This window comes from Nicotiana tabacum, chromosome 7, assembly GCF_000715075.1.
Source record: "Nicotiana tabacum cultivar K326 chromosome 7, ASM71507v2, whole genome shotgun sequence".
Lineage (NCBI taxonomy): Eukaryota > Viridiplantae > Streptophyta > Magnoliopsida > Solanales > Solanaceae > Nicotiana > Nicotiana tabacum.
In genome coordinates this window covers 158,258,171-158,272,814 of record NC_134086.1, presented here as the reverse complement: position 1 = coordinate 158,272,814, position 14,644 = coordinate 158,258,171, and the positions used below count along the sequence as shown (strand labels likewise).

The 14,644-nt window shown below is 34.2% G+C and overlaps 1 protein-coding gene and 1 long non-coding RNA gene across 2 annotated transcripts; one reads left to right on the top strand and one right to left on the bottom strand.

Annotated features, from left to right (window-relative positions):
- Positions 1 to 4,426: 4,426 nt before the first annotated feature.
- On the top strand, positions 4,427 to 6,589 carry LOC107768756 (uncharacterized). Its single transcript, XR_001644223.2, has 2 exons — positions 4,427 to 4,839; positions 6,119 to 6,589. It is a non-coding gene; the product is annotated as an uncharacterized LOC107768756 (long non-coding RNA).
- A 3,762-nt stretch (positions 6,590 to 10,351) lies between these two features.
- Positions 10,352 to 12,054, bottom strand: LOC107806416 (fasciclin-like arabinogalactan protein 10). The gene has a single exon (XM_016630571.2). It carries the CDS (start codon positions 11,855 to 11,857, stop codon positions 10,589 to 10,591), a length of 1,269 nt encoding a protein of 422 aa, XP_016486057.2. The 5' UTR covers positions 11,858 to 12,054; the 3' UTR covers positions 10,352 to 10,588.
- Positions 12,055 to 14,644: the final 2,590 nt, after the last annotated feature.

Below are 14,644 nucleotides of genomic sequence, written 5' to 3'. Positions count from 1 at the left end.
AAAGCAATACATTGAGAAGGTACTCAAGAGGTTCAATATGACAAATGCAAAAGTGGTTAGTAACCCTCTTGCTAAGCACTTCAAATTGAGTATTAGTCAGAGTCCATCTACTGATGAAGAGAAAAAGGAGATGTCTCATATTCCTTACTCTTCTGCCGTTGGTAGCTTGATGTATGCTATGGTTTGCACTAGACCAGATATTGCACATGTCGTTGGTACTGTTAGTAGATTCCTTTCTAATCCTGGAAAAGAACATTGGGATGCAGTAAAATGGATATTAAGGTATTTGAAAGGTACTGCAGATTTGAAGTTGTGCTTTGGCAATAGCAAACCTGAACTTGTTTGTTACACAAACTCTGATTTAGGAGGCAATCTTGATAATTCAAGATCCACTTCCGGTTATTTGATCACTTTTGCAGGGGGAGCTGTTTCTTGGCAATCTAGACTACAGAAGTGCATAGCTCTATCCACCACAGAAGCAGAATATATTGCTATCACAGAAGGTGCCAAAGAACTATTATGGATGAAGGAGTTTATTAATGATCTTGGCTTTGAGCAGCCAAGGTACATCTTATTTTGTGATAATCAGAGTGCTATCTGTCTTACCAAATACTCCACTTTTCATTCTAGGACCAAACATATAAATAGAAAGTATCATTGGATAAGAATGGTCGTGGAAGAGAAATTATTTGAGGTTGAGAAGATACACACTGATAAAAATCCTTCGGATATGCTGATAAAGGGGATGGTTGCAGATAAACATGAATTTTGTAGAAAATTGGCAGACATGAAGCCTGTCAATAGTTTCTCTACTCGAAGACACATTTGGCCCCTTGGCTAGAGGGGGAGTTTGTTGGGCACATGCCCATGTTGTCCAGCCAAAAGTTTTTATTTGTTTTGCTGTAAATTTTTATTCCGATCAGCCAACTTCAAATCACGTTTACCGATTCGTTAACCGTTGGATCGGGCTAAAATTTTGGCTGAGTGTTCCTAACATCTTGATCTTGGATTTGAATGGTGGAGATCGGATTTGGAGGCTCGTAGCATCTGATTGCGAGCCTCGAACAACAGCTTTATTTTTGTGGATTATCCTCTTTCTTCAATTGATTAGTTGTTGCTCTTATTGCTCCGTGTTTGGCACTTGTTGTGTAGCCATATTGGAGAACTTTTGTAACCCTTTTATTATTATAGTGAAGCTTTTTAGATCTTTATGATTTCGTGGTTTTTACTTTCAATTTGAAGGGTTTTCCACGTTAAAATTTAGTGTTCTTTATCTTTTTTATTTTTGGATTTGTCTCTTCCTCGACATAACATGCGCAAAGCGCGTACACTAAAACTAGTTGTGCTAAAAAACTTGAACTGGCATTTGGAGGAGTAACTGAAACGCAGCCAGACCGATCACTAGAAATATAAGAAAAAATGAAAGTTATTTACATTCTTGAACAAATAGAAACTTTCCGAAGCACTAAACTGCAATTGGTTAGTCTGCATTTGTTAATTTGAACGTGCTATGGAGTCAATCTTTTAATAATAGACCTGATTACTTATTATTTCTTCCGCATCACCATTTAAGTGAATTCAAGACAATCTCTTAAGTTATTACATGTAGGTATGGTTTCTTCTACAACATCATTTAAGTAAATTCAAGACAGGTAATTAAGTTATTATTCCCTCCGTTCACTTTTAATTGACATGTTTTGACTTTTCATGCCCCTTAAGAAATAATAAATGAAGTGTATAATTTACCATAATACCCATATTAATTGATGCATATTTTATTGGATTTGAGAAAATAATTTAAAATGAGTAATAAATACTGTGGGTATAACAAGAAAAAAAATTGCATTCTCTTGGTATGCGTAAAGTGACAACTAAAAATAAAAATCTATTTTTAGTATATATGTCAAATAAAAGTGAACGAAGGGAATACAAACATGTGGAGCATTGAATGAACTGCCGTGCTATATATGCGCCCTATGAAGCAAATAATGGAGTAATGATCGAATTGCATAACATACAACATGTCTTCTCCTTTCGACTGTGTTCACAATATCTATCAATGGTGTGGTGAGATGACTGAAATCGCTTCACACTTAAACAAAAGTATCAAACTGAAGCTCCGTGAATGAAGAATGTTAGGGGCTAAACTTAAATGGACCTACTCATCGCAAATATGAATTATATATTCAAGCTAGTAAATACCGAATATTGAATATTTGAAGGAAAAAAAGAATCTATTCACAGTACAAACAAAAGTAGGTGCACTTCTGTGAGCACGTAATTTTTGCCTCGCCAAAAATATTCCCACAAAATCAATAAATAAATTTTTTTCTTAATTGTTTTAATTTTTTTTTATAGATTTTTAAGGATTTTTTGGTAATTATTTACATTTTCATGCATTTTTAACATTTTAAAATCATAAAAAAATGACAAAAATGTCCAAATCTTCATTACATAGCATTTGTAGGTCTTAATTGCATTTAGAATGCAATTGCGTTAGTTGATTGAATTATTAAAACAAAAAACACAAAAATGATGTTCATTTTTACATTTTTAGCTCTTAGTGTTAAATTAGTAACTTTCTTTCGTTGATTTAAGATTAATTAATTATGTAAATAGTATAAAGATAATTAGTTTAATTTTACAAATTAGATTGATTTAGGACTTAATTTAGGATTTTAATTAATTTAATTAGAATTTAAAATCAAAGAAAAGAAAAGAAAATAAAGAAAAGGAATTAAAGAAGGAATTTTGACCTCCTATAGCAAAGGTTAACACCTTATTTATTTTAAATAAATACCATTTAAAAAAATTATATTCTATAGATATCTTTTAAGGTTTATAGCAAAATATTTAATTTTGGTTACCTCCTAGCCCTAAGCCACTAAATACGTTATTCAGTTACACTATTTTCTTTCTCTCTCTACTTTGTTACACCCCATTCTCTTCTCCCATCCCATTAAAATTTTTGCTCTCCTCCTCTTCTAATGGCATCTTCTTAGATGGACAGACGATATTGCAACAAATACACTAGTCTCTCCGACAGGAACGTTTCCCAAGCAATGGACAACTGCAATCGAGTGTATATCCCATGATACTCGAGCAGAAGAACAAAGGGAGCAGCCAAGTCCACTTTGCATAAAGAGAGAATCACAGCCAACAAAGCAAGTGTGAGTTAAAGTGAGAGAAATAGCAAAAAAGGCAAAGAAGAAAGCAGAAAAAATTTGTGTGAACCATCAACTGCATTGTTCTTGTGAAGGGGAAAGTAAAGGTGCTTGTTAGGCAAGAATTCAACAAATTGATTAAGAAAAGTTGAATCTTTGATTTTCATCAAAAGTGTAGAGAAATCAAGAATGACAAGTCCTGGGTCAGAGAGACTGGCTTTGACTCCGGTGAATCGAACACCTATTTCGGCGTCAAGTAGGGTTTCAAGTTCAAGAACCCCTTTGACAGTTGAAGTCATATGGAAGCGACTGCGTGAAGTTGGGTTTGATAAGGACTCCATTAAACGCATAGATAAAGCAGAGTTAATATATTTCAATGTATTTTCATGTATTTCATTGTATTCATTGTCTTTTTTTCATTGTAATTCAATGTATCTCGTTGTATTCCATGTATCTCATTGTATTCACTGTCTTTTTTTTCATTGTATTTCAATATATCATGTTGTATTGTATGTATTTTATTGTATTCATTGTCTCGCTATATGCCATGAATGTAATCATATATTTTTTTAATTAATATAATTTATGTATTCAAATGTATTAATAATTTCTCTGAAGATTGCTATGTTTTTGGGGTATTTTTCGATTCAGAATCTTTTTTATAACTGAAAATACAAATTTTGTGTGTTATAATTGAGTTTGTTAAGTTATATTTGGAGTCTATTATATTAATTGATTCACTTTCCGTTTTAAAAACAGTGTAATCCCCTATTTCATGCCGTGAATATAGTCGAATACAATAATCTATCCAGTTGTAACCTCATATTTCACTCCATGAATACAGTCGAATATACTCGAATACAACAACTAATTAGCTGGACTTCCCTGATTCACGCCTATTTTTGCTACTGTATTCATGAATACAATAGCTTAAATACATCTTATAACTACAGAAAAAGTACCTATAATCCGTAATATAGCAAATAATATCTATAAATGGCTAATTACTACTAAAATATAGTACTTTATGAAAATTTCTCATTAAAGAATTGGTTTGGTCTTGTTCAAAATTGGGCCAAAGATTACAATGGCCCAACTTCTTCAATACTTGCCCCGGCCCAGACCAAAATCCGGTCCAGCCCCTCCTTATACTAAACGGCGCCGTTTTGATTATTTTTAATCTCAGCCATTGATCCTTTTGGATCTAACGGCTCGCAGCTGATCCCTCCACCCGTAAAAATGTCCAAAATTCCCCCCCACCCCAGCCAAACCCTAGAGACTCCCCAAAACCTACCTCCCTCCTCTCTCAACTCCTCTCTCAACTCCTCTCTCTTAACCACTGCCTTCGCGGCCCACCGAAAATTGCCTACGGCGGCGGCGACACCCCAAACCACCCCAAAACTTCACCAGACAACCACCACCTCCCCCTCACCTCATATCTCCGTGTAATTTCACTATAAAACCACCTAAATCTCTTGAATTTTGAATTTGAGAAATGTCTGAACCCTAACTTTTGCCCTTTTCTGTCCCGCCGGCAACTTTCGCGTGTCTTGACCTAAGGCCTATATCAGTCGATCGTTCTTAACAAGAACAATCGATTGATGTTGATTTTAGCTCATTTCGAAGCCACCAGAGTCCGGACCGGAGTTCTTTGTCGTTGTTCTGTTTTTGTTAGGTAATCTCTTTCTTCTCCCACTCATCTAGTTTCAATATGTGATTATTGGTTAGTCTTAGTTTTTAGGAAAATAGATTTGTTTGTTTGGCACAAATTGACCGTTTTGTTTAGTTTGATTATAATCGTTTGTTGTTTGTTATTTGATCGCATTAATTGTCGTAGATGAGTTTTTAGGTTAGCTAAGAGCACGTCTAGTTAGTTTTGATTAATGGTTTGGTTAAGCAAAAACTGAATCTAATTGCATTAGTTTGAATTCGTTTAAATCAATTTTGAATTAAGTGGATTGTTAGTTAAAGATTTCAATATTTGTGCTACTGTTCCCTTTCTTTCCTTATTTGAATCTGAATAATTTCCTTATGGTAGTTGTTTGTAATTAACAAAAGTTAAAGGGGTCAGAGGAATTTGGGAAATCAGGGAGTCTTAGGTGTTTGTTCAAGAAGTTTCTAGAAGGGATTATAATGCAAAAGACAAGAAAAAATACGTTTAAATGGGGGTAAAAAGGGCTAATTTCAGAAGTAAAAGGGTTGGAAAAATGTGAGTAAATATCTGAATGGACAGTTGTCCTAACAGTTGTCCATTTTCTGTTATAAAGATGTTTTTTCCCTAAATCTCAGGGGCTGCATTCATTAGAATTATTCCCTCACCCTTTTCCTGTGTAAGACCTCACCTTCCTTCGCTACACACACAATAGCAGCCTGAAATTAGAAAACGAAAACTCAAAAACTTGAGATCTGGAAATACTAAAAAAAATTCATAAACTATAGCAATTTAGAGAGTTGTAGTTTTTTCTTTCAATTCTGGCTTTCAAAATTGGATTCAACTTGGATTTTCTGCTTCTTGCTGATGTTCTCTGTCACCTAATTAGTTGAGCTTCAGTTGTAGCTGTCCTCGGCCTTTATTTGTCTATTTTAAGACTTCTTTGCTGCTGTGTAGGTATGTTCAAACACCTTTGTGGCTTTATATTGAATTCATGAATAAAATTGAGGTTGTTTACTGCCTAAATATACAGATCTAGCATGTTTAATGGCTGAATTTGTTTGAACCTTTCTCCTTGTTAGTCTCTGAAGTTATGAATGTATAAATTTACATGGGTCAGTATCAACAGACCATGTGTCGATTGTTGTTTTGAGTTTCTGTTGGTTTGCAACGAAGCTTGAATTATTGTTGCCATATGTGTTTAATTTCCTCCATGATTTTGTTTGTTTGCCAAGTCTGTTTATCTACATGCTTTGTTAGCCTCAATCCTCTGTTTTGTTTTGTTTATCTAACTGAAATTTAGACTGAAGCTGCTCATAAATTGGTCTGGAGGTTACTGATAATCATTTATTCTACCAAGGCATGCTAATGTTGTTCCTGCTGTACTATAGAGTGTATACAACATATTGAAACACGGTTTGTTCATCTAGTTAGAAACAAGATTGGAGTTGATATTTTCAGGTTAAAATGAAGCTAGAAGGAGGTGCTTATTTCATGTCTTGATATTCTGATTAGCATGTGTATGGAATCTGGCAATTTGAGGAAAAACAAGGAGGGATTCAATCGCATATTGTTTTAATGCACTTATTTTAGAATTTGAAGGTTGCTCTTTGTAAGTTGAATGCCCTGTATGTATTAAGTTGGAAATGAGTTTAAAGTGACTTGGTTGTTCATCAATTATTGTAATTAGTCAATAAATTAGAATTAACATCTCTACTATGATCTCAGTAATTTGAATCATGTTAGTTTTTGAATGAATTGATTTCTCCTTGAATTATTGAGCCTTGTCTTCTTAAAAGCTAATGGGCCTGGTCGTGAGCCTGACTGAGTCCGCCTGTTTGACCCAAGATCAAATCATCCTTGAACTTCATATTGCTTGGGTTTAACTTCAAGCCCATTAAGAGTCTGCATCTTTGTGCGTACCACTCCAAAAAAGGATGTGATGTTTTGGGCCTTACATTTAAACCCATCGGAATTCAATTGGACCCAGTTGAAGGTCCTAATGTGAACGCCTGTCCAAACTTGACCGATAACACTTGTCCCCTTTAATCTTGACTAGTCAGTGTTGTGGAAAGAGATCTATAAATAATAGGGGCTTCTCAGTAGTTTTAAATTGATTGTTCAACTGCTTCCAATGCCAATTTGCGCAACGTTTCATGTATTCACAAACCAATCTTCGACTTTGTTTTATTTATCAAAACTCATATAGTCTTAATTTATAAATGCTTATGCACTTTACTCCCAAATAATTCCATAATTCCGAGCTTTCGCAATAATCTCAAATTAGATAGAGGAAAATAACTATGAACATTCGTAGTTGTTTTAGGTGCGTAATTAAATCATCATGGCTATGAGTACGGTTCTAGTGGCATAGTCGTGATACATAATCCCAATTCGGGTGCGCATTTAATGTGACCCGATCATAATTTCGAACAATAATAAAAATAAATATGTTGTAGATCGTTGGTACGGTTCCCGTGATGCGATTCACAATGTGTACAGAAAGAAACGAGTGTACGACATCGTAACTTGTTCCAGAAATAATTTCATAACTAATTAAAAGCTATTAAAAAGTAAAAATGCACAATAGGTTTTAAACATGTAATAAGTCAGATAATTAGGTCAATATTAATAGTTAAGCAACCGTGGTAAAACTACGGAACTCGAGAGTGCCTCACACCTTCCGTGTTAACAAAATTACTTACTCGGTCTTCGGTGTTTTGCGGACCAAAAATAGAGTTAATTTTCCTCGATTTGGGATTTAAAATAAATTGGTGACTTGAAACATCTTAAATTATCCCAAGTGACGATTCTGATGAAAATAAATAATTCTATTTCAATTAATGTTACTTTAATTAAAAAAGAACTCTCTTCCCTCGGGAAAAAGAAGGTGTGACAAATTCCATCAAGAAGATGTTATTGGAGCTTGCTTTATACATCTTCACTGCACCCTCTCAAGTGATAGCAACGGTAATAATGCCCATAACATTCTATATTTGAAATCCATATCATCCACAAAGTAACGTTCCATTGGTAGGTATTGGAGATGCCAGTTTATCCACAGCCTATAGCGTTGTTTGTTTTATTGGAAAGGCAAATTCCCACGCGAATACATGATTACCAGCAACAATGGTGTCAATGGTTGGATCAGGTCAATTATTTTATAAAATTTATACCATATTAATTTTTCGGTTATTTTGTTATATATAAGCAAAATTAGACTTATCAAAATCATCTCAATCATGTCGTACGTTTTTTATTGGTACGATTCGATTAATTTTCGATATTTTTAAATCATCATATAAAAATTACTAGTAGAAGTACAATTAAACCTCTCTATAACAACTTTGTTTGTTCCGAATATTTTTGTTTATTATAGCGAAGTATTGTTATAAAGAATATATAGTATAACATAGCATGTAAATTGGTTCCGGAAAAAACTTGGTTTTTGTAGTGAAGTGTTATTATATAGGGATGTTGTTATAGAGAGGTCTGATTGTGTAATGTGATAATATACGTACCTTTAAATGACTTAGCAACACTTTCTAGATATTTTACTGTTTAAACGATGATGAATTAATAAAACATGAAAGATAGTTAGAGCATAGATCCATCAACTATTCTACAACAACGTAAAAGAAATTAAGTAAAGACAAAGAAAATACAAATCACACGAGTGAAAAGATATTAACCAAGCAGAGACTCAAGAATAAAGTCTATATATAGAAGATTAAATATTCAAAAAGATAAATCTAAATCATAGGAAACATACACATTCAACATATTGTAGTTTGTCACTCATAATCACTAGAATACCTTGTATCTTGCTAGTGAATATGCTAGAAATAATTTAGTTTCAATAGAAGTAGCACAATAGGTTTGAGAATTAAGATTTTAAGTTTAATTACTTATTGACTTGTAATCATTTTCATAAATCCAAGTCCAAACAAAATAAAAATTGAATGTATTATTATTTTTAAACTTAACATATAAATATATTTTTCACGTATGAATTTATTCGGTGGGGTTCGGTATTTTTTTGGGTTTATTTTCATAAAATAAAAAACTTATTCTAGTTATCGGTACGGTTATAGGCTTATATAAAAACTACGATTTTATTGAAAGAAATCTAAAAATCGATTCGTACAGTATAATTCGGTAGATTTAATCGACCCCCTAACAACCGCAACCACTTGTTTAGCATCAGATTTTATGATTCTACACAGAAAGAGCTAAAAAATCTGTAATGTTCGTGCTAATTTATAGCCATTTGAATCTAAAGACACTGTCACCTTGAACTGATATCACCGTAGGTGCACTCTCTCTTAATAATTTGGTAATACTAAAAAATTAGGAAGTTCAGCCAAAAGCTGAACACTTCACTAAAAATAAAAATATATGTGAGTGTTTACTATTCACTTTTTTGTTAACTTCAACTGAGACTAGTATTATTTTAACTTCTTTGCAAGAGTTTCTTCTTCAAAATAATTAATGTCCCACTTCTAAGAGCCTGTTTAGCCATGAATTTTTTTTTTATTTTTTTTCGAAATGAGTGTTTGACCATAAATTTTTCAATATTCACTTGAAGATGAATTTTAGAATTTTTCGAAAATTTAAAAAACTCCAAAAAACTGTTTTTAATTTTTTTCACTTAGATCACTTACAAAAATTCAAAAGCAATCCAAAATTATATTCATATTCAAACACAACTCTAATTTTCAAATACCATTTTCACTTGAATTTTGTTTTTCGGGAATTTTACCATTCTTATGTCCAAACGCCCACTAAGTCATTACGTTCTTTGGTGATTTTCAGTTTCACTTTTTGAGGTAAAAAAACATAAGTTTTCGAATTGATTTTTTTGTACCAACTAATTCAACTTTTTCATAAAGTGTTCTAATAATGATTGGTAAAATTCAAGAATTAAACGGAAAATAGTAATTCAAACAGCAATTTAAATTGCAAAGACAATACCTGCAGTCTGCAGATAGTAAAAAAACTAGGAGGGTCGTTTAGTGTACGCTTCATAAACTAGTTAAACATGCCATGATTGTTTAATGTTTATACAGTGAAAAATTATATAAACATTAATGTGACAGTTCATGAAAATTACTTACTTTAACGACTTTATTTGTCTTAGTTATTCTTACATTTTTTTTTTCGAAAAAAAAAACCATTTTCACGTGAATTTTTTTTTATTTTTTTTGGAATTTTATAATTGTTATGTCCAAAGGCCCACTAAATCATGCACAAATTGGTACATAACTTGTATTAAGGCCAACAAAGCAGTTTTTACCCATTCAACATTAGAAAGTTCTAAACTCCAACCTTTTGTATTTCACTTCTGTTTAATAGTTTAAGCAAACCAACCAATGCCCTTCACTTACTAAACTATTCTATTCGCCACACAAAAGAGGCAACAGTCATCACAAAGTGGGCCCCAAAACCAAATGCTTTCTTCATTTGCTTAGCTGTCACTCACGTTCCTTCATAGTATCCACACACACCGACACTACCCAACACAAGTGGAACATTATTAAAGTAAGAAAAGGATTTAACATAAACAAAAGTACAGCAACTGAACAAAAAATGAAAAAACAAAAACACTGTCCTTCTTACTCAGCTAAACGACTCACTCGCTATTAAAGGACATTTAAAAATTATAAATCAAATTAAATAAAATCTTCTCTGCAAGCAGTCACAAATAAAAATATGACTCCAGAAACCCAAAAACAAAAAAAATAAAATAAAACAAAAGCCCGTAAATGACGATCTAGGACAAATAAACGGACACAATTACCGACACTGACACAGTAAGTAGAACCTTCAGCAATGCCGGAGCGTTAACGTTACCGGCGTTTTTCTTCGCCGTACTGTTCTCGGAATCAGCAGCAGGACCATCCGCCGGAGCACCAGCCGGAGACGAGGTAGGCGGCGCCGGAGGAGACATCATTGGAGAAGGAGAGCTGGCCTCCGGAGCAGGGCCAGGGGAAGCTCCCTCAGGTGCAGGTGACGGAGAAGTCTCCGGTGCAGGTCCCGGTGCCGGAGAAGGAGATTTCCCGAACAACTCCTCAGGGAGAAGTACACTGTCGACGGTGAAAATACAGAACGGCGTAGAGTCAATCACAGTTGAAGCGATTCTTGACGAGTCAACGCCGGTGTCAAGCGTCACCTGGTCACCAGCTGTAGACGCGCTCAAATCATACTTACTAGCACCATTAGTAGCTAGAGTAGAAATAGGATCCTTCTTCGTTTTCAAAGTCCCAATAGGAGTGTAACTCGGAACAGCATGATACTGTAACAGCGAAACCACCTCAGCACTTTTCAGTTTGTTCAGATCTGGAACATTTTTGCCCTTGAACGCCTCATCATTAGGTGCAAAGACAGTTAAACCCGTAGCAATGGCAGTTTGATACGTCTTAAGAACCCCAGATTGGACAAGCAACGAAGCAAATGTTTTGCATCCCGCTTTCTCCAATGCCGCTGTTATGTTAAAGTCCAAAGCAGACGGTGCCGGAGCAGTCAAAATACCCGGAGCAATAATCGGAGAACTAATCTCCAACACAGAGATATTGTACTCGATTTGCTTCACGGATTTAGTGTAAGTGGACGCTAATGGCGAGTGTGAAACAGCTGAGCCGAAACCCACTTTACCGCCTTTAAGATCGGTGATGTTAACGGAACCTAAGTTGCCGTTAGCATTACCAGTTGTTTGGTAAAGGGTAGTGGTAAGTGTAGTGCCGTCAGAGATCTTGTGGAGTTTAGTGTTGTCAAAGTAATCAAGCAAGATGTGAAGGGAAAGAACGTTTTTTATGACAGAAAGTGGGTGTTTGCCGACAACATCGGCCATGGCTCCATTGGTTAAAGCTAAGATAGTGATAGTTGTACGGCTGTTGATTTCGTCGGCGAGTTTTGTTTGTGTGAGGTAACTGTTGAACTCACTGTACTCTGGGAATTTGCTTAAGATTTCAGTAATGTTGTGTGCATGAATGGAAATAGTAAAGGACATGAGAGTGAAGAGGAAAATGTAGAGTGCACCCATGGTTTACGTTAGCAAAGAGAGGAAAAGCAATGCACTGAAACTTCAAAGGGAGTGAGGGAAGAGATAGGAGTGTGGTATTAAAAGTGGAGGAGACGGTTGACCAGGGTTAAGGAGTGGGTAACTGTGGTTAAGTTAACTAGGGTTAGGGATGAGGGTGAGGAGAAGAATATATGGATAGCATGTGAGACAGAAGAGTGTGAGGGAATTCCGTTCAACTTTTTTTGCGAAACAGCTGGAGATATCTGATGTTGTCGGTATTATCATGTTTAAACTCTTTGAAGGTACAAGTTACAAAAATGTCCTTGAACTCTTGGTTGTTTGGGTTGGGCTTTTTATAGGGACATCTATATATAGCAGTAATTCACGTTAAATTATTGATTATTGTAACGGTTGGTTATGTCTTTATGCTGGAGTTTCGACCAGACGAGTTTAGGTCATATAATACTGTAATTACAGATTACTCCTATAGGAGTAACATCTAACCACCTTGATATAAAAAAAGTGTAGGTAACCTCGATAGTTTGAATTAGAAATATATTCATTAATGAGTTGAATGATTTTAAGTTGGATATGAGTTAAATTACGATTTACTCCCTCCGGTTCACTTTAAGTAATTTTTTTGGACTTTTTTCATACATATTAAGGAATTCATCTTTTAATATTGATTAACAATGAAATTGAGCATAGTAACCTTAATTTGCTCATCTGAAATATAACAAACTACTTCCAGGCTCTTTAGTCTAACGGCAACTTTAGAAGAAAAAAAATTGATTCCTTCTTCATATATGAAAAAATCAACTATTATGGACCACACAAAAAGGCCAAAAAGTCACTTAAGGTAAATCGGAGGGAGTATTTTTTTTAACCCAAAATTGACACAACATCTTGGTACAACTTAAATTGTGATCGATTGAATCATGATCTATTTAATGGCTCAATTAAATTTTGACCGTCAAGAGTACTACATCTTATTAATTTGACACTCCTACGTATCATCTGAGAATTAAGCAATGGATTCGTTATTCATGTATTTCTCAATCAAACAGTTTAAAAGTAATTCTAGACAAATGGCTGCTCTAAGTATATGAGTTCGTAAACAACAAAGTTTATAGTTGTCAATTTATTGAAGTCGATCAACATTTACTGGAGAGGTAAATGAATCCTATATCTTCAATGAGAGGAAATTAAATTCTCATGCGACAGTAATCTTTTGTGGCATTAATTGCTGGAAAATATACCTTTGTTGTCTTGTTCAGTTGTATGTAAGGATAAGGAGAGACGGATATTTTCTCTTGATTTGTCAAATTCTTTTCATGACATGCATGCTTTATGTTATTCATGTTCTACATGGGTGGCGTTCTGGGGTGGTCCTAGCTAATTTCTTTGGGTATAATAAAAAATATATTAATCTCGACATCTGAGATATCTGTTTAAATTTGGTGATACATCCATTTGTTTACTTCATTTATTTATAGCTGTGCTATATACTCATTTGCGAATGTGAGGCGTTAGTTTTCTGTTAGGGTCCTGAGTATGTAATATAAAAATGGAATCGTCATACTAACTCACATATAAAAGAACACAAATTGGTATTTTCACCATTGTTGTTTTGAATCTTTCGAACAGTCAAATACAATCAATCTAAACAACGTGCAGAAGTTTAAATTTGTGGTCCGTAATTGAGAAATTTATGTTTTTCCTATGCAAGTTCTTCTTTCCCGCACTTATGCGGCCAATAAGAAAGAAGTGCAGCATCTGTTTATAAGTATCACAACATGGAGGAGTTTGAAACCACAAATATTTTCAAGTCTAATGAAGGAGATGAAGAGCACGCGGTAAATTTTCTACTTTTTTTTATTAATAGTAAAGTGATCGTTTCAACTATATTTTAAACGGTAACTAAGTATTAATTATCGGCCAAAAACTGGTCAGCCCATGTTAATTTTACATAAAACACGGCCCCAAAAATTCCTCAGTTTCCTCCTTTGAAATGGGTAAAAATAGCATGGGCTAGCCACTTTTCGGATTGGTCATTCAAAAATAACCAGTGTTTGCAAAATCATTGAAAAATAGCCACTATTTTATTGCAATACGTAAAGTTCCAGCATAATATTCTGGAGATCGGTGCACCTGTATATAAACTTCCAGCATATTATGCTGGAACTTCAACACGCGAAAAGTTTCAGTATAATATACTAGAGATTGGAGCACCAGTGTTCAAATCTCCAGTATATTATGCTGGACCCGTATATTATATTGGAACTCCTGTATATTATACTGGATATACTGGAATTCCAATATACTAGAGTTCCAGTATACTTATGTTGGACCTCCATTATGATATAGTGGAATTCCAGTATAATATACTAGAGTTCCAATATATTATGCTGGAATTCCAGTATAATATATTGGAGTATTTTTCCGGATTTTGAATAGTATTTTAGTTCAAATTTATCTTTACATAAAAAATGGCTAAATTCCGATTACTTTTGAAACTGTGGCTATTTTTGATCACTTATAAATTTGGCTATTTTTGAATTTCTCCCTTTATTGGACCGTCCTACGACCCATACGCTTTTTCTCTTGAACCAATACGACTACTTCTTACATCCCAATTTTATAGAGAGAGTCTGGGCCAATAGATTCCAGAGAATAACAGTTTCTTCAAACACTGGAGCATAAACTTGTGTAAAATCCTCCTTTATTTGTAGATGTTTAGATCAATTATGATAAATTTGTGTAGAAAAAAGCATAAGTTAATATAGTTGAAAAATATAGAAAGGATAT